Source organism: Sinocyclocheilus grahami, unplaced genomic scaffold (genome assembly GCF_001515645.1).
Source record: "Sinocyclocheilus grahami isolate Dianchi unplaced genomic scaffold, SAMN03320097.WGS_v1.1 scaffold7.1, whole genome shotgun sequence".
Lineage (NCBI taxonomy): Eukaryota > Metazoa > Chordata > Actinopteri > Cypriniformes > Cyprinidae > Sinocyclocheilus > Sinocyclocheilus grahami.
In genome coordinates, this window is record NW_015505186.1 from 1,195,244 (window position 1) to 1,214,472 (window position 19,229).

At 39.0% G+C, this 19,229-nt stretch overlaps 1 protein-coding gene across 1 annotated transcript in view; it reads right to left on the bottom strand.

Annotated features, from left to right (window-relative positions):
- The window catches only part of LOC107589390 (roundabout homolog 2-like), a 91,208-nt gene that overhangs the window by 929 nt on the left and 71,050 nt on the right, over positions 1 to 19,229 (bottom strand). The window contains exons 16-26 of the mRNA XM_016277810.1: positions 15,979 to 16,156; positions 15,508 to 15,735; positions 15,206 to 15,245; positions 14,961 to 15,100; positions 14,564 to 14,839; positions 14,033 to 14,177; positions 11,257 to 11,478; positions 10,376 to 10,560; positions 9,210 to 9,314; positions 8,945 to 9,118; positions 8,515 to 8,657 (exon numbers count right to left, since the gene is read on the bottom strand). Of these exons, the coding sequence (XP_016133296.1) occupies positions 8,515 to 8,657; positions 8,945 to 9,118; positions 9,210 to 9,314; positions 10,376 to 10,560; positions 11,257 to 11,478; positions 14,033 to 14,177; positions 14,564 to 14,839; positions 14,961 to 15,100; positions 15,206 to 15,245; positions 15,508 to 15,735; positions 15,979 to 16,156 (1,836 nt within the window). The remainder of the gene's footprint in view (positions 1 to 8,514; positions 8,658 to 8,944; positions 9,119 to 9,209; positions 9,315 to 10,375; positions 10,561 to 11,256; positions 11,479 to 14,032; positions 14,178 to 14,563; positions 14,840 to 14,960; positions 15,101 to 15,205; positions 15,246 to 15,507; positions 15,736 to 15,978; positions 16,157 to 19,229) is intronic.

Below are 19,229 nucleotides of genomic sequence, written 5' to 3' on the forward strand. Positions count from 1 at the left end.
AGTAGTCACACAGACCTTGCTTATCTGGAGGTTTGTTTAATTAAGGCTGGAGAAAAACTGCAGGAAGATGGACACCTCAGGGTTATTTTATTAAAATTTTTTATTGTTATTTTTTGTACATGGATACTGTTCCAGAATTACAGGTGGGAACTTAGTCCGTTCTGTGTGTGTGTGTGTGTGTGTGTGTGTGTGTGTGTGTGTGTGTGTGTGTGTGTGTTAATTAATTAATGGAACCGAATGACACTCGGTTCTATTAAAGGGGTCATATGATGCGATTTCAATTTTTCCTTTCTGTTTGGAGTGTTACAAGCTCTTGGTGCATAAAGAAGATCTGTAAAGTTGCAAAGACTAAAGTCTCAAATCCAAAGAGATATTCTTTATAAAAGTTAAGAGTCAACCACGCCTACCTAAAATGGCTCGTTCTAACACGCCCCCACATGTCTACGTCACGATGTGGGAAGATTTGCATAACACCGCCCAAATGTTCACACAAACAAAGAAGGCGCAACTTTTATTCTTGCTGTAGTATTGTTGTTGCCGCCGCCATGTCGTGAAGACACTGTGTGTTTCGTTGTGAAAGCGAAACTACTTTGTTTGGCCTTCCAAAAGAGGACGATATCCGCTTCGTCATGCCTGGAGCTGATCCGTGCTGGTTGCTGAGGAAATACATCAACTTCGACCTGTGGATCGCCGGATCGGCTTTCACCGAGTCCAGCCCTGGCTCGTCACATGTGGTTGCCGCAAGCCAGCCGGCCGCTCCTTCGTCGAATCCGCAGGCCACGCCGTTCACAAGCCCACTCACTCTAGTCGGCCGGCCGGCGCTCACTCTAGCCCGCAGGCCTCCGCTCACTAAAGCCTGCTGTGTGTGACGCTGTGTGTTTCGTTGTGAAAGCAAAACTACTTTGTTTGGTCTTCCGAAAGAGGACACGACTAGAAATCAGTGGTTAAGTTGTATTTACAACACTGTTCCAGAACACTTCAACCCAAATATTCAGATGTGTGCAGCACATTTTAAGAGTACTCCTGGAAGAGTAACGTTAGACTAAAATGGCAGTTCTGACTCACGTAAGTACGTTTTCATGCCTCGTTTGTAATGGGTTTTATTGGTTTTGTCTGGTCGTGCCGGGAGATGGCATCACAGTATGGTAACACTGGTAACCGTTCTGTAACACTTGCGTTTCTTATTAAAGTGCCCTTATGTATTTTTGAAAATTACCTTTCATGCAGTGTGTAACAGCTCTAAGAGAATGAAAACATCCTGCAGCGTTTTAAATCTGAAAGTGCACCGTGTATAAAGTTATTGTCTCTCAAAAGAAAGAGTGACTCTGAATCATTGAAACGAGTCGTTTTTAAAACAATCCACATGAAACATTAGCATATTGCCCACCCACTTGTTGGTCTTTTGGCATTGGTCTGAATGAAAATGCAAATTCTTTGCCACTAGGTACCGCTTTTGGAGCGGTAAAATAGCTGTTTCCCTGGTAACGCTGTACACAAAGCAGCACTGAGCTCACAAACGCTGCTTTATCAGGCATTACAGGCATGATCCAATCACCGCAGATTAGCGTCACGCAAAGGAGGGGTTTGGAAAAATGAATCGTTGAGCGAATCGTTTTGAGTCTCTCCAAGTAGGTATAACTGCAGACCGGAGATCTCCAAAATGGGGCGTGAACTCCAAAAGTGGGCAGAACCTCCAAAATGGGGCGGGGTCTTGTCGCGCAAAGACTTTCAGCATTGGCTCTGGCTCCAGCCAATTGTTATTGACTTACATTTCAAAATAAAACTTTATAAATTAAACATTGTTTCTAGTTCATCTAAAATAAAATATGTTATATAAGTAAATATTCTCTGTGAGAGCAGAGCCCAAAGCTTGTGGCCAGTAGTGTTCGGACTGGAGTTTGAACCTCTGCTTAATGATATAAACGGGAATCACCCACGAGCTCTCCCACGAGCCGTCCCAGCGCAGCACAGCGCAGGGGAAAGATTTTACTCTATCGCTTTGTTCTAAGCAGCGGGGGCGTTCCGGGGCTCGAAATTCGTAGGGTAGGATGGGGTAGTGATGCTGGGTGTAACTAAAAAGGTGCCATTTTCCGGTGAGGTCCGGTTGGGGAGTTACGGAACGATCTCATAGCGCATAATCTTATTAACTGTTTATCTCCTGAACTGCATCTTTCTTTACCACGCTATTCAGCGCCAATCCCGCCGTGCAGTCAATTTCACTGGTTAAGGTTAGTGTCAGGTGTGGGGTAGGTTTAAGGGTTAGCATTTTTTGTTGCATAGTGTAGGAAATCAACACTTTAATTGGCACAGCCAATAAAATCTTTAGAATCAGCTGTGGGGCGGAGTTTGCACTGACGTTGATTGGGGGAAAGTGTGCATGCATGTCATGTGCCTGTCTGTCAATGGGAGGAAGCCACGCCCCATTTTGGAGCTCCCACCCTGTTTTGGAGTTCTCACCCCCATTTGGAGATCTCCAGGCTGCAGTTATACCTGTCTCAGTCGTTGAGCAAGTAAGGTAAAAAGAAAAGCACATTATAAGACAATGAAAGCGTTTTTTTACCTTGCATGCATGTCAACCTGTTGTTGGGGACTCCCAAAACCAAAATATGAACCTTTCATTACCCATAATAGGGGCACCAAAAGTAACGGCGCTATAAAATCTACAGCCCAAAACGGAACACGAATGTACTGTAGTTCAAATACAGAACGAATGACTCTTGTGAGCCGGTTCTTTGTAGTGAATCAAATACATACAGCGCAACCAGTGTAGTACGATTCCCGAGTTAATACGGTATTAGTGAATTAAAAACAATAAGCGTAGGCCTAGTTGGATTCCTGAATAATAATAATTGATTCTAAAGAGTCGGTTTAACGTTATTTTATCAAAACAAAATAACGTAGGCCTATTGGGTAAAGTCCGAATCTCGAACGAATGACTCAAATGTGTCGGCTCTAATAAAACTCAACTTTCTACAAACCGTGATATTTAAATCACAACTGTTAGTCAAATATACATTCTCCGTTTTGACAGCGCATTTTACGCAGCAGTACTAAATAGCCTATATTACTAGATGTTTGCGGTTTACTACAGTTATATTCCTAATGTTTATTCGTTAAAATGAATAAAAGAGTCGGAACACCCGGGATTCTCTTTCCTAGCCAGGACCAAACATTATGGATGGAAGTGTAATGGAGGTAACGACCGTTGTTTATTTTTATATTCTCCTTTTTCACTCATTGTCTATATAAGGACACACTGCTTTTTATGTCTACTTGTTTTTTCCTTGTTTTCTCACCTCAGGCTAGCGAGTCTCAGGTGGCAGTGATTCACATTCTTTGTTTTTCTTCTTTCATTCTTTACCCTCTACTTGTTTTATCTAACTCCCTGTCCCTTTCTCCACACTTGTGTTTTCTTCATTCTTCTTCCCCACTCCGCCTTCACCCCCCTTTCTCCTCCTCAGCATCCAGTGTTGCCCTGGAAGAGGTCATTTCATGCCCCTCAATGGCGGTTCAGCCAGGTGGAAGTGGCTGGCTGCCTGCACGCCTGTTGTAACCGTAGAAAGCTAGCAAAGATTAACGGTCACGGAATAGTCCCGCCTTGTCCTTTTTGTGTAGAAAACTTGAGGCCTGATTTCTGAATAAACTAAGTAACGACGTAACAAGCTAGTTAAGTAATTACTTTAAAACTTTTAAAAACATTCATCCCATGAATTATATTATTATACTAATTCTATTAAATATACTACTAAATAAAACCATTAAAAGTTGCTACTTAAAATAAAACACACACACACACACACACACACACACACACAATGATTCATACTAGGGCAAACCCATATAGTTCAGCAAATGTATTTTATTTATACAAAACAACAAGGACTACCAAAAAGTTAGTCAAAGGAACATGATTTTGTTTTTTTTTAATGAAATACATTTCCTCACGATCTCCAAAACACTCCTTAAAAAAAGACAAGTACAATCGTTCACAACAGTCGTCAAATGACAAACTCTCTTGGTTTTGAAAAGAAAGAGGGGAAGACCACATTCTCTTGTGACCGCAACGACGGGGATCCACAGACGGCGACGAGACGGACAGACAGAAGCGTCCTCGGCTCGGTTAGGTCGTGAGGCTGGCTGTCTAGCTGGCTGGTCAAACAACACATATTGTGCTTTCTATATTTTTTTCGTTGTTCTCCAACACAACGAGAGTGCAATATTATTATGCTTTGAAATGCTGCTGTATACATTTCTACAAGAGGTTGGCACATTCAGACATTAACTTATCTATAATATCGGACAAACCATAGCTCTTTTGTGGAACACTTCTCATGACAAACACCTGACAGATCAGACCGTTTACCTGTGATTACGGAGTGCTTGATTTGATGCAGACTTGACAGAGTGTCAGTACTGCACCTGATCATGTCTGAATGATCATGGAATGTAAAATAATGATCACAACTATTACATCATTTTAATTGTTCATCCCAAGCCCATGCCAGTAAAAAAACCCAGCCCAAAGTAGCGCAATTACCATGTCCCAAATATAAAAATGTAATTTCCATCCCTAAAATACATATTTTACAGTCAATGTTATGCACATTTATCATAAACACAGCTCAAATGCTTCCTACTAGTGTGGCCCAAAACATTTAGAAGTTTTATTACAGGTAGAATGCAAAATGTTTCAGTACAACCAAATGTAATTTATGCAATATTTCAAACCTTTAACCCACTGGGGAAAATCAACCCATGGCAACAGTTTAAAAACGACACAATTTCGTGGGAAAAAACAACAACAACCCTGCATCCAACACGAGCTGCAGAAGTCAGATTTGACTGATCACGGGTCAAAAGTAAGGAGAGATAACTGACAAAGATGTTGGAGGATTTGCTCCTCAACTGATCCCGAGCTCACTGACAAATATATTTTATCGTGATATGTGCTCCATTTACACAGTGTGCACGCGATCGCGAAATTGAAAGTGAACTGCGACTGCAAGAGCTCATTCACATATTGATAGCGGCGCCCTGATGCACGAAAATTATATACAATATTAGAATGTTTGCAGGAGTGGACACAAAAATTGCGGGAGTGGATGGGAGCGTGCGGTAATGGTCAGAAGTTCATCGAGAGCGGGATCAACAAGCCCCACGTTATCACGCAGCGGCGCAGTCAGTCAGTGAGCGCCGTAACAGATGATGTAAAATCTTGCGGGATTCCATAAATAAACTACACAGAACCCCACTATTCGACAAATATACATAATGAAAAGATGATACAAAATGTAATACCTTGGAAAATGGCATTTAAGACTTTTTAATTCTTATTAAGGGCCTTCATTTAATCTAAATTGATTGATCAACTTTTAATACTTTTTAAGACCCCACGGACACCCTGTTATTTAAAAAGGTAAAGCAGCTTAGACCAGTTTGGACCATATAGATGCTGGTCTATATGCTGGTCATTATCGCAGCTTTACCACTGCAAATGTGGCCAAAATATACCCTACATTGGTAACTAATGGTTTTAACTGGTCATTTAAACTGGTCAACCAGCTTAGCTGGTCTATTCAGCCCATAATTGTGGCCTCTCTCAGGACAAAAGAAAGCCTTTTTGGTTTGGTATGTCTATAGATGACTTAATGCAGCAGGGATTGTCCATCATGTGACATGACCAGATCTGAGGAGAGCAGAATAAAGGCGATCTCAGGGGTAGATCCCTTCTCTCCTCTTTGCGTCAAGCACCTATTCACGCTCTCTGTCCGACTGGAAAGATAACGTTAACCACCGTGACAGTACGGGGTAACCCAAAACTCTCTCCCCGGGGGACGTATAGCCCTCTTTTATTTGGCCTGTCTTTTATGTTCCAGAGGGGGTAACCTGAGAGGGGGTCACACATCTGAAGAGACTCTTCAGCCCATATGGAGTGACCTTAGATGTGCATAACCCAGTTCCCATCACACAACTATTCATGTCAATAGGGAGATACTGTAAAAAAAAGTGTTATGGCCCCTTTAGCCCATGCAACTAGTTCTTCCTTATCTATCTATCTATCTATCGATCATGTACAAACATTACAGTGTAATAATCAAAGATCATTGCTTATTTTTAGGGCTGCCACTAACGACTATTTTTATTTCGATGAATCTATCGACTAATTTATCGATTAATCGATTGATCTAAATGATTAATTTCCCGCCCAAAAAAATCAACAATTTTACTTAAGAATATTTTATTAAACTATATTTCATTAAACCAAATGAAATCCAAAAGTAAAAAAGTGCAACATAAATGCAAGAAGCAAGTGTGAGATGCATAGTCCAAATCACTGAAATCTAAGTTGACAACATATCCACGTGTTCTAGTCTACTAATAATAAAATTATAATCAAAAAACACTTTTTAAAGGAGTATTTACCAGAAATATTATTTACCAGAATTTATTTAGGAGAAAAATGTAAATGTGCAGTATTTCTTGGAAAGAAAAAAAAACGTAAAAAAAACAAATAAATTAATTGGAGATGCTTTTGATTATTAAAATGTTATGGAACCATTAAAATAGAATCCAGAAAATAATGGAAAACAGAATTTGGTAAAGATAAAACCGTAAAACTCAATTAATTAATTAGACAGGCTTTTTGATTAATAAAATTTAATTTAACCATTAAAACAGTATAGAAAAATTAAAATGGAAAAAACTGAATTTGGAAATAAAACGGATTTCATAGTGCCCTATAATTATAATACATTTTTTGTGGCAATAAAAATAGATGTAAGTGAACAATAGCCTTTAAAATGACTTAAAATACATATGTAATAGCAATGAGGCAATAATAATTAGTTCAAATAAAGTATCAAAAGCAAGAAATCATATGGTTTTATTGAACAAAATTGTTAAAATACATAATGTATTATAAACAATAGAGCTAATGTACATTACGCATTACAACAAAGGCCTGCAGAGGGTGCCAATGGCCTTATGATTATTTTTACACATTGCTGTGCGATCTAATCCTTGTTTAATATTGACCAAGCATCATTTCATTCAAATGTCCACTTAATCTTTAATATTTGGCCATTTCTTTAGGACAGAAATGCTATAGCCACTGTAATTAAATGAATATGTGGACATCAAAACGTGTAAACTCAGAGTGAAGGTTTGAGCTTTTATTTTAAAACCACGATGTATTCTCCTGTGTTTGCGTAGATTTATAAATGATTTACCTTACAAATCTGATGAAATGGCGCACGTTGCGTTTCCAGATGAACGTTATAATAAACCCAAACTCACAACAACATGCAGAGATGGAGTTTGAGATGCTCCACACATGTAAATGATAACAGTTCCTGTGGAACTACTGTGAACGGAGCTGCTGTGTGACGCATGTACTTAATCTACACACATGTAAATAATTAAAGTGCATATACTGTATTAGAACTGCATCGCATAATTATTTAATTAAATCGTAGCGTTTGTGAATTCACAATTATGCTTAATTATTATGTTTAATATATCATGCAGCCTTGGAAAACAGACTAATAATGTGTTTTATGGATTGTCTGTGAAATGCGCCACTTCCGGTATTTTGCCGGTTAGTCGACGCGAGCAAAATGAAGTCGAGCATTTTTAAAAATCGAATAGTCGAATAAAGTCGACGAATCCCGACAGCCCTACTTATTTTGTACAGGCATTTACTCTTTGGTGAATACAGCAGATTTAGCAAGGAAGAATATGACTACATTTTCTAAGTATGTCTACTTTTGTATTTGAGAGCTGTAAAACTTGGTTATAAATAATCGTGCACCTGTTTGATATGAGAAAAATCGCTTTAGAGATGGATCATTCTGTTGTAGCATCTCTTCTGTTATAAATTCTCCAAGCAGTGGGGGATGTACTTCAGATGAAGTGTCTGATTGCTGGCTAAAAGTCCTGTGCCTCTACAGAACACTTACACTATGTGCTGAACAGCCCGATGGACTTAGTCTAGACTCATCCACACTTCTCAATTCGGTCTCACCAACGAATGAGTGTTAAGAAAAGATAAACTAACGTATGTGTTTGCGAGGCTGTGTTTGACTAAGCTTGGCTAATGTTTGAGATTTAGGATTAGGGTTAGGATTTGGGAGGACGAGGATTAATCTTGAAAGCATACACTTAAAACCACTGTCTTAATCAGTATTAGTTTTGTCTTGAATTACTATAAAAACATCTAAGCATCCTAAAAACGATATGGATTTATTTGTGAAGCAAAACTGTGCTAGACATTTTCTTGTTTCAAGCATAAAAAAGACATCTGAACAATTTGCCTGTTAAGAAAACAAGTCTTAATGTAATGTGCCATTTTTATAAATTAATATTTTGTATAAATTAAGTACAATAAATAATTTGTATGCATATTTAATTGTAAATATTACTCTTGTATGTTGTTTTTTTTAGTGATTAAAAAAGACAAAAATACTGATTAAGTAAATTATTTTCTACAGTGTGAGAAAAGCTACTTGGTCTTACATCATTTCTCTTCCTGCCCGTTCCGTGCCCCCGTGATCCTGTTGACCCCCGTGATGATGAACTTCCTGTTGTGGAACAATTGCTGGACAACTGACCCCGAGACAGGAAGTTGGGCTTGTTGTAAGGAATTAAATCATCTTCTGCTGTGAGCCACATAAACAATACCAAAGTGTAAAGTGTATTGATACACTATAACTTTCATTAACTTTAAAATAAAAAGCCAGTCTATTTAATCATATATATACTTACATACACACGTACATAAAAAATAAAAAAAAAATATATATATATATATATATATATATATATATATATATATATACAGTGTGTGTATATATATATATATATATATATATATATACACTTGTGCCTTTAAGAGACTAAATGTTTTTACAGTATTTAAGTTATTTTGTCAGGTGTCAGCTCTAACCGTCTATTCGTCTATGAGAGGAGTTTTTCCGGTTGGGAGTGCTCTGTTCTCTCCTCTCCATGGAGGAATGGGAGCTGCCCACTCTCTCGAGGGACATTTGCCCACATTCGAATCCCCCTACTTGAGCACAGTCGACCTCATCTTCAGGAGGCGGCTCTGGTGGAGGGGGCAGATCTGCAGAGATGTGAGCAGCATGTTAAGTATGCGGGAGAAGGATAAATGATTAACTAACTTGATTCTAGAAAAGGCCTGGTCAGTAACTCACCGCCTTGCAGTATATCTCTTCGGTATTGACTGCTCTTGGAGGTTTTCTTTTTCACCTTGGACTTCTGCCCAGGCGGTGTGTGGTCTGCAGAGGGCCTCGCTCGACCTGAAAAGGGGGGATGAGACATGACAATGAAGCAGCTAAAACAATTGTAGCTATTGTAAAAGTTGCTTTAGGTAGAAAATGTCTAATTATATATTGCTGTGACCAGTGTTGGGCAGTAACTAGTTACTAGTAACTTAGTTACTGTAATAATATTACTTTTTGCAGTAACTAGTAGTGTAACTAATTACTAATAAAATTTCAGTAATAATATTACAGTTACCATCCATAAAACAGCTTAGTTACTTAGTTACTTTTGATGCCTCGACCCCGCTGATTTCAAATCCAACAATCAAATCATTCCTAGATTTATTTTCATAATTTTCCCGACTTGCACATGCATGTGATGTCCCCAGTGCAGCAGGCAAGCTTGGAATATGGAAAAGCTTACATTCAGCAGATAGAAATATTGCATTATATTGATTTTGTCAGGAAAAAAGATGATCTGAACACTGTTGTGTAAATTGTGGCTGTACTTTACTCTGGGATTACATCCCACCCACATCCACCCACATCCCTCTGATCAGTATGTGGTACATTATATTACTATAGTTAAAATTATACAGTTTCTTACAAACTGATGTGATTTGATAAAATACATAATGAAATATAATCGTATATGGGTAACAGAGAAATGACAATTAGCTTCAAGCTACACATGACAATTAATGAGATTAATATACCACTTCTACTTGAATGTCACTATCAATCACTATTGAGTGTTTGAAATAACTTCTGACTGCAATCCGATGTGGATTTTGGTCAAATGATGAGGCAGAAATATGTTGTTAGTAACATTCTAGAAGAATTTTATGTGGAAGATACACAGTTACAACTTCTGTGGGGCGTGAAGAAAAAGTAATGTAACTAGTAGTGTAACTAATTACTGTTGCCAGAAAGTAATAAGTAAAGTTACAATATTACTTTTGAAAGGAGTAACTAGTAATGAGTAATATATTACATTCTTTTAGTAACTAGCCCAACACCGGTTGTGACCATGAAAGTTGTATTTTACTTGAGCAGCAAAACTTCTGTGGCACGTTTATATAGAAACAGAAACACACCTGGTGTGGTGTTGCTGATGTTCTCTACACTTTGGGCAGCTCCTTGGCTCAGATCCCGTTTGTTTGCTGAGCGGTGTGGCACAGTGTTGTCAGGGCACTCCTGATTGGCTGCCAGGTTTGGGTTGGACTGGGTTAGAGGGGGGCTTGGTGCTCGCAGCACAAGCACAGGTCCGCATGGCAACCGGCTGTCCACAAAAAATTTTTTGGTCAATTAAAACAAAGTTTGACGGCATGGAATTTGCTAGATATATAGTAACTGAAATGCGCCCCATTCAATGGATCACATTGTTTTAACCTAGATCTGCAGCCAATAAGGCACACAAACACTATTATATGAACTCATATTAAATTTAAAACCCAGTAGGCCAAGATCAGCACTTTGTAAAAGTAAATGATCTTTCTAAACTTGGCACAACTGCAGTCTAGCAGGAAGCTTAATGAGAGTCTCAATATTTGCTCTGTGCCATGATAATCTACAAATACGGACCTGCAAAGGAATACATTATTCATATAACAAGTTTTCTCCGCAGGAACAAATAATAATACCGTTAAAATTCTCCTAAGAGAATGAAAACAAATAAACTATTCTATTAATGCAGGAGAGCAGTTTCCTGAAAGATGAAGGATGGCTTACATTAAGTGTTTTAAAGCGAACGTCGCCTCGAGATTAAAGCAAATGTTGTTTATGCTGCATCTTATCAAATTAATGTATAGAAATGCATCAAAGTTTACAGCAAGCAAATTTTGTTGACAAATGCCCAACTCAAACTGTCAAAAAAGCTGAAAATAAAAGAGAAATAAACTCTGAAATGCTGACCTGACAAAAAACACTAATGCATGAAATTATTGTGAAATATTATTTGAAGTTTTACGTGTCTCACCGTGCTATCTGTGGCTGTTCGAGCTGGTGCAAGCGTGGTATGTCGTGACAGTGGCCATCGTCTCTGGGAGATGGGGTTAAGGTGGCGGTGGACTGGTGGCTGTAGGATGTGGTGGGGGAAGAAGCCTCTCCTCTAGGAGGAGGAGCGGGACCGTCCTCCATCACACCGTCCATGAGGTAAGTCCTATCCGGGAGAGGAGGACACCACTCTTCTTCATCGGATCTGAGTGAGAAGAAAAGTTACAATATTATTTACAGGTCGATAACTTTAGAATTTTTCTAAATAATGATAAACATATTGAAACACGTCAAATTTGCCAGAGCACATATTCTACCCACCACTTATCTATTATTATAAATATAACTAACTTTTCTTATCACTCGCTTGCCCTTCACACTTAAAGTGGGAGGGTAAGTGACATTATTTCTGCTCTATAACTAAATTCCCTCATTTTTAGCAGAGGGTTAAGTAACTCCAGCACCTCTGTGCTAAATCAATCATGGCACACTCATTATGATTGCCTGCTGCAGTAATCACCGGGTCAATGCAACCTGTGGCATATCGATTCCTACTGCTGTTGTGTCAAAAGAGACAGCCTGGCCTCCAGATAACAATATGCGTGATCTTTTAGCCCTCGCGGGACCAATCCATGCAAGAGCGATGGAAAAGAAGTTTAATGCAGTGGCATTTGGAGTGACACTGACTCAATGTTATGCCTTGGGCACTTTGAGGGCAAACCGCTGAGCTGAATGACACCTACACACGGCACGCTCTTGGTTTATGTGGCTGCTCAATATTTTTGTTGAGTTCTTGGACCTCGCTGAGTTGAAGTGTGAGTTATTAAAATTATAGTCATATTGCAGTAACAGAGCTGATGCTCTTGCCTTCGGGCTGCCACAAAGGTTAACCTTATGATTCATTAGCTCATCACACTTTTGAGGACTAGTCATGAAAATCCAGTCTGGCTGTGAGTGTGGCATTGCGTGCTTGTGCCCTGAACAACGTCTTGCGCTCAGAGGAAGGAACTTGAGAAGGGTTGTACCTATCACTGGCTAATGTGGTTACTGCGGGAGGCTATGTCAAGGTTATCGGATTCACAGATCTCCACTGTGAGCCAGGGCTGGTTAACCGCTGCGGCTAATGTGACTTGCCCTTGTTAGTGCCCCTCACAGGCAGCCATTGGGCTGAAGTGGCGGCAGAAAGCAATAAGAGTGTCTCTACCCGTCAGCGCCCGCGGCCGGGGCATTCTGCGGCTACTGCTGACCGTGCGCTTCTCTAACAAGGAACTAATGTGATACAGACCAGGAAAAGAAAACATAATTCACTCAGGCCGTCATGAGGAAACAGGCCAGATTCAAGAGTAGAATATCGCTAACTTTGTTAGCCTCTATATACAGCCTTGTCAACAGCAATCAAACCACTCTGGCCCTGAGGTTTCTGAGACTGTTCCTGGAACAATCAGCAAAACCTTGTCCAGAAGGCTAAGTAAGGCCATGTTCCCAACTAGCCAGCATGCTGCAAATTGGTAAAAGGTGTCGTCTTGTAGACATGGAAATTAAGTTAAAAACTAAAATGAATTGCTGAAATTGTGTGTGTGAACTTGGGGAGAGACTTGAGGTTTGTTTTGTCTGCCAAAGTCCTGATTGAGACACTTTCTGGGCAGCTATTAACTGACCTATTTAACTGACTTAAAGTTTTTCTTAAAGGGGTCATATGATGTTGCTAAAAAGAACATTATTTGGTGTAATGAAATGTGTTTATGCGGTTTAAGGTAAAAAAAAAACATTATTTTCCACATACTATACATTATTGTTTCTCCTCTATGCCCCACGCCTTTCTGAAACGCGTCGATTTTTACAAAGCTCATCGGTCTGAAAAGCTAGGTGTGCTGTGATTGGCCAGCTATCCAGTGCGTTATGATTGGCCGAATACCTCAAGCGTGTGACGGAAATGTTACGCCCCTACCATACTGTGATGATGCCCTGTCAGGCCGGAGCGATGATTCAAAAACATGAAAACCCATTATAAACAAGGACGCTCCAAAGAGAAAGAAAAACTTGAAATCGCATCATATGACCCTTTTAAGATAAAAATAACATGTCAAATCACTATCCGTATCAAAATTTTGGCTTTTTAGTTTAAAGGTGACATATTATGCCCCTTTTTACAATATGTCATGCGTTGTAAACCATATGAGTTTAAACTACAGATATAAGGTTTTCTGAGCATACACATCCGAAGCACATGGACAGAAAGCTGCTGTCACAGCATGTGAGTACTAAGTTTAAGTTAAAAACACACGAGTTACAAAAACAGTCGGTTATGTCTGTGAAGGTAAACAGCTGTGCTCGTCTGTGCAGCCAAAGACAGAACAGTTAGCATGTTTTGCTCAAACTTTCGCCATGGCATTAGAACTGGTACACCGTTGTCGCTTGCAAAATCAAAATGATGACGCCGTGAGTGTAAACTTACAGATTAAGGGGCGGTAATATTATAATGAGATCCCTTTGCCACGTCACCAAGGGAGCTAAATCAGACGCGCTCGTTTTCTCAGAGGCTTGCAGAAAAAGGCTTACCAAAACAAAGTGATTGGGTTAATCTTTTTCACGTTTCCTTGGTTGGTAGATGCACCAGGGACCTGATTATAGCACTTAAAACCTGGAAAAGTCCGATTTTCATGATATGTCACCTTTAAATCAAATGCTAACATTATTTTTCAGGCTGGTTCAGCTGGCGCAGCGCTGAGCTAAATCTATAGCCTTCCAGTGAACTTTACCCCATGTCCTGGATTAGTTCATTCTCATCTTCCTCTTCACACTCGTCCAGATCTCCAGAGAGAAGTGGTGGTGGCAACGCATCCATCCAGTTGAGAGATGGCGTTTTCACTGGCTTCCCCATCAACTTCTGCTTTGGTTGTTTTACTGTAGGAAAGCAAATTTTGTGAATAACAAAACAGATATATTAAGCATTTTTTTTGTTAACTAATGTTAAAATAAAATAAAAAAAAATAATAAAAAAATAAATTTTAGGAAATTGAAATAAACCGAAAATAAAATGTTAAGAAAAATAGAAACATTGACATGGCAGCTAACTGAAATAAGTATAAATTAAAGCTAAATTAAAACATTAAAAAACTAATACAAAATTACAAAAGCACATAACAAAATGACTAAAACTAAAATTGAAATGAAAACTGAAAATGTAAAAATCAAAGCACTATAATAGTATATAAAAAATACTAAAGTAACACAGCCAAGCACAACATTCGTATTAGCACCGAAGGGAACAGATAAAACTGGAAAGATACCGTTATCAGTCTTGGAGCGGTCTGGCTGAGCATACTGAACATTGGAGGTTCCAGGCTGAGTCATCCAGTGGCTGCCATCTTGTTCAGGGCTGCAGGGTGCCTGGATGGTGAAAGGCATGATGGGAGTGCTGGCGTAGGGAGTGGTATGTTGAGAGAACTGAGCAGAGAAATTGCGCAGGTCCTCGCTGGTGGGATCAATGGTGCTGTAAATGGGGCCTTCGTTGGAGTCTGTGCTGTACTTCTCATTTTGGTTGAGGTAATTAGAGATTCCCGCCTCTGAGGAAGCGACAGTAAATTAATTAGCGTTTAATTAATGAGACTCTGTGCTGTGGAAACTTAGTGTTAAATTAATTTAACAGTACAGCCGGTGATGTTGCTCTATAAAAGCGAGTCTTACCATTATAGTATCTCTCCGGGGTGTCATGTTTAGACGTACAGCAGTTCACAGAGTCTTTCCCGTTGTGCACGAGATTGGTAGTTGGCCAAGAATCAGCCAGCCACGGGTAATTTCCCATGTTAGCACCCAGCATACCAGGCCTAGAAATCCAGACATATCCAAAAATATCAATAACTATAGAACGAACTAAAGTCACTGTATTTACACTCTGAATTGATGCTTAAGAAGCTAAAAGTGCCATTTACCTTCCATTAAGTCCAGAACTTTCACCATGCGGGAAACCAACTGTCGAGAGATGAAAGAAAGTGTTGTGATTGTTAACTAAAACTCAGACTATTAAAAATGATTTCCATTAACTGAAATAAAGCTGAAACAAAATAAACTATAAAAAAATATATAAAAGATGTCTTGGCACCTTACTAAAAAAAACAAGTTTTGGTACTAAAATTACTAAAACTAAATAGTATCATCATCATTTTGTACACATCAAATAGTAAAATAATAATTTAATGTCAAATGTAATTTGGTGTGATATGTGCATGCATACCTGCAGGTGTGTATGCAAATGATGCTGTGTAATGGCTGAGCTCTTTTCTCTTCTTCCGTCTGCAGTAGATCCACACGCTGAATCCCATAAGGATTACCCAGCATGCCCCGCCAATGCCTGCGATGAAGGCAGGCTGCTTCACTACGTCTGTGATCTGCTCAGCCAGACTTACATTCTCGTCAGATTCGCTGCCTCCACCTGTGACTGTAGGCTGCTCTGCGGGCAATTCTGAAAAGGAGAGAGAGAACGAAAAGAGTGCAAAGACAGATCAAAGTGTTACTCAGACAGAATGTCTTAATAGGACTCAGCTTATTGGAAAGAATTAAGCAATTTAGTCTCATAGCGGGACTTTAAAAAGCAATCAAAGAGAATTTACACAATTTTTTTGTACTTCAACTCCACAAGCCCATCACTCTACTCTTTAATTCTTTCAGTTTAATAGTCATGGCTGGTTTTTCAGCGAATACTCACTGATAAGCACAGATACGGGCTGGCTGCGCGTGCCCACTCCTGCGCTGGTCACTGCTGCCACCTCCACCTGGTACAACACGCCGGGTAAAAGCCCCTTTAATAAAGTTGTCAGCACGCTTCCATCCACCGTCTGATTGATGTGGTAGCGCGTCTGAGAGTCGTTACCCAGACACCAAACCTGAAAAGAGATAACACTTAGATCTGAACTTAAAAACACTTAAGTGCCCTAACCTGGTCCTTGATCTGTAAGACTCACATCTGCAGAAGACACCAAGAAAGACACTAGCTGGAAAAGTTCGAGCAGCAGTCTATATCTCTCTCACCTCCCCTGAGCCCACTGAGTTTTAACAGACCACCTATAACGTGCAGTGAGTTTGCTGGGGGGTAATTGAGAATTAATGGGGGAAAGTCATGTGAGAGGAAACAATGCCTCCATCGTGATATAAATCCCGCCTCTTGTGTTTGTGCGCATTCCACGTTCATGAATCAGTCTGAATGAACAATATAACGGCATTAGTAGCTATGTTTCCACCCAAACGTACAAATTAAACTTGTGTGCAAAACTGGAATATTGCATAAAAATTTGCGAATAAAGCACCGTTTCCATCCAGTGAGTTGAAGATATCAAAATAGTCATTTCATGATTAACTTTCGCTAAATATCATGAAGAAATTTTAATTTGCTGCAGTAGGAGAAGGCACTATATCTAATCCTTTTTGTATACAATAAATTACAAGCTTCAGAGCATGCAAACAAAATGCGGTCATGTTATATTATTTTCTGAGCCTGCTGTTTAGGAACGCAGTTTTGGGAGTTAATTATAACAAAGCACTTTGACGAGACTTTGCTCAGGCATTTTAGAATGACAAAACTAGCATTTCAGATGCTGTGCAATGAGATTGGTCCATTGGTTGGTCCAGTTTTATGCTGTCCCATTGCAAAGTCACGTCTTTTTTGATGCGCATTAAGGAATTTATTCAGTAGAAGTGTTTCCGTCAGTTTATGTGCATGTTTTCTACATTGGATACCAAATATATCCTACAAGTTTTTTATACGCATTTTTAAAATGTATGCGCATCTTGGCATTTCCATCCAGCGATTTTTATGCGATATCCCAAAATGTGCATAAAAATAGGTGGATGGAAACATAGCTACTTGGAAGGCTAATTAAAAAAGTAAGCAAACAACTCACACACTTAGATATAACCACTTTGTTACATCAAAATAGGACTTAAAATGGCATGAAAACATGACCTGTGGGAGTTTTTAGTGAGTAATCAGCTTGATGAAATTTAAGGTAAATCTCTGTGTCTGTGACAATATTTACCATGCTTTGATGACTGATGATCCGAAAAATGCAAAAGTAGTTAAAAGTTAACTATTAAAAAGAATAGCTGAACATAAGTTCATAAACATAATATATTGTTTAAATTGTCACTGGCTTGAGTAATTGTTTTGGAATAAATGTAAAATGCTTAAAAACAGTACATCACAAACTTGATGATTCATACTTTTATAATAGAATATTGATTACATTGTTAAAATATATATATATTTTTTCTTTTTCTGATAGTGTAACTAATGTTTATTTAATCAAGAAAATGTGAGTGGGACATGAATTTACACTTGATTAAAAAAAAAGTTGAGGACTCGAAAATAGAAAATAATCAACAAAATAATTTGTTGATTATTTACTCATGAAATAATCAACAAAACTTAACTATTATATACTGTATATATATATATATAAATATATACAGTGGTGTGAAAAGGTTTTTGCCCCCTTCCTGTTTTTTTTATTTTTTGCATATTTGTCACACTTAAAAGATTCAGATCATCAAACAAATTTAAATATTACACAAAGATAATGCAAGTAAATGAAAAATGCAGTTTTTAAATGATGATTTCTTTTATTAAGGGAAAAAAGCTGTCCAAACCTGCCTGGCCCTACGTGAAAAGGTAATTGCCCCCTAAATCTAATAACTGGTTGTGCCACGCTTTGCAGCAACAACTGCAATCAACTGTTTGTGATAACTGGCAATGAGTCTTTCATATCACTGTGGAGGAATTTTGGCCCACTCTTCTTTGCAGAATTGTTTTAATTCAGCCACATTGGAGGGTTTTCGAGCATGAATGGACTGTTTAAGCATCTCAATCGGATTTAAGTCCGGACTTTGATTTGGCCACTCCAAAACCTTAATTTAGTTTTTCTTGAGCCATTCAGAGGTGGACTTGCTGGTGTGTTTGGGATCATTGTCCTGCAACATAACCCAAGTGCGCTTGAGCTTGAGGTCACAAACTGATGGCCGGACATTCTCCTTCAGGATTTTCTGATAGAGTGCAGAATTCATGGTTCCGTCAGTTATGGCAAGTCGTGCAGGTCCTGAAGCTGCAAAGCAGCACCAGATCATCACACTACCACCACTATGTTTGACTGTTGGTATGATGTTCTTTTTATGAAATGCTGTGTTGGTTTTACTCCAGATGTAATGGGACACACACTTTCCAAAAAGTTCAACTTTTGTCTCATCAGTCCACAGAATATTTGCCCAAAATTCTTGGGGATAATCAAGATATTTTTTTGGCAAATGAGAGACGAGCCTTTGTGTTCTTTTTGGTCAGCAGTGGCTTTTGCCTTGGAACTCTCCCATGGATGCCGTTTTTGCCCAGTCTCTTTCTTATTGTTGAATCATGAACACTGACCTTAATTGAGGCAAGTGAGGCCTGCAGTTCTTTAGATGTTGTTCTGGGTTCTTTTATGACCTCTTGGATGAGTCGTCGTTGTGCTCTTGGAGTATTTTTGGTTGGCCGGCAACTCCTGGGAAGGTTCACCATTGTTCCAATTTTTCTCAATTTGTGGATAATGGCTCTGACCATGGTTCGTTGGAGTCCCAAAGCCTTAGAAATGGCTTTATAATGCTTTCCAGACTGATACATGTCAACTGTTTTGTTTCTCATCTGTTCTTGAATTTCTTTAGATCACGGCATGATGTGTTGCTCTTTAAGCATGCTTCACTTTGTCAGACAGGTTCTATTTAAGTGATTTCTTGATTCAACAGGTCTGGCATTAATCAGGCCTGGATGTGGCTAGTGAAATTTAACTCTGCTTTCTAAAATAATGTGGTTACTTGCCGTTCTTTCATGATTTAACAGGAGGGGGCAATTCATTTTTCACGTAGGGCCACGTAGGTTTGGACAGCTTTTTTCCCTTAATAAATGAAATCATCATTTAAAAACTGCATTTTGTATTT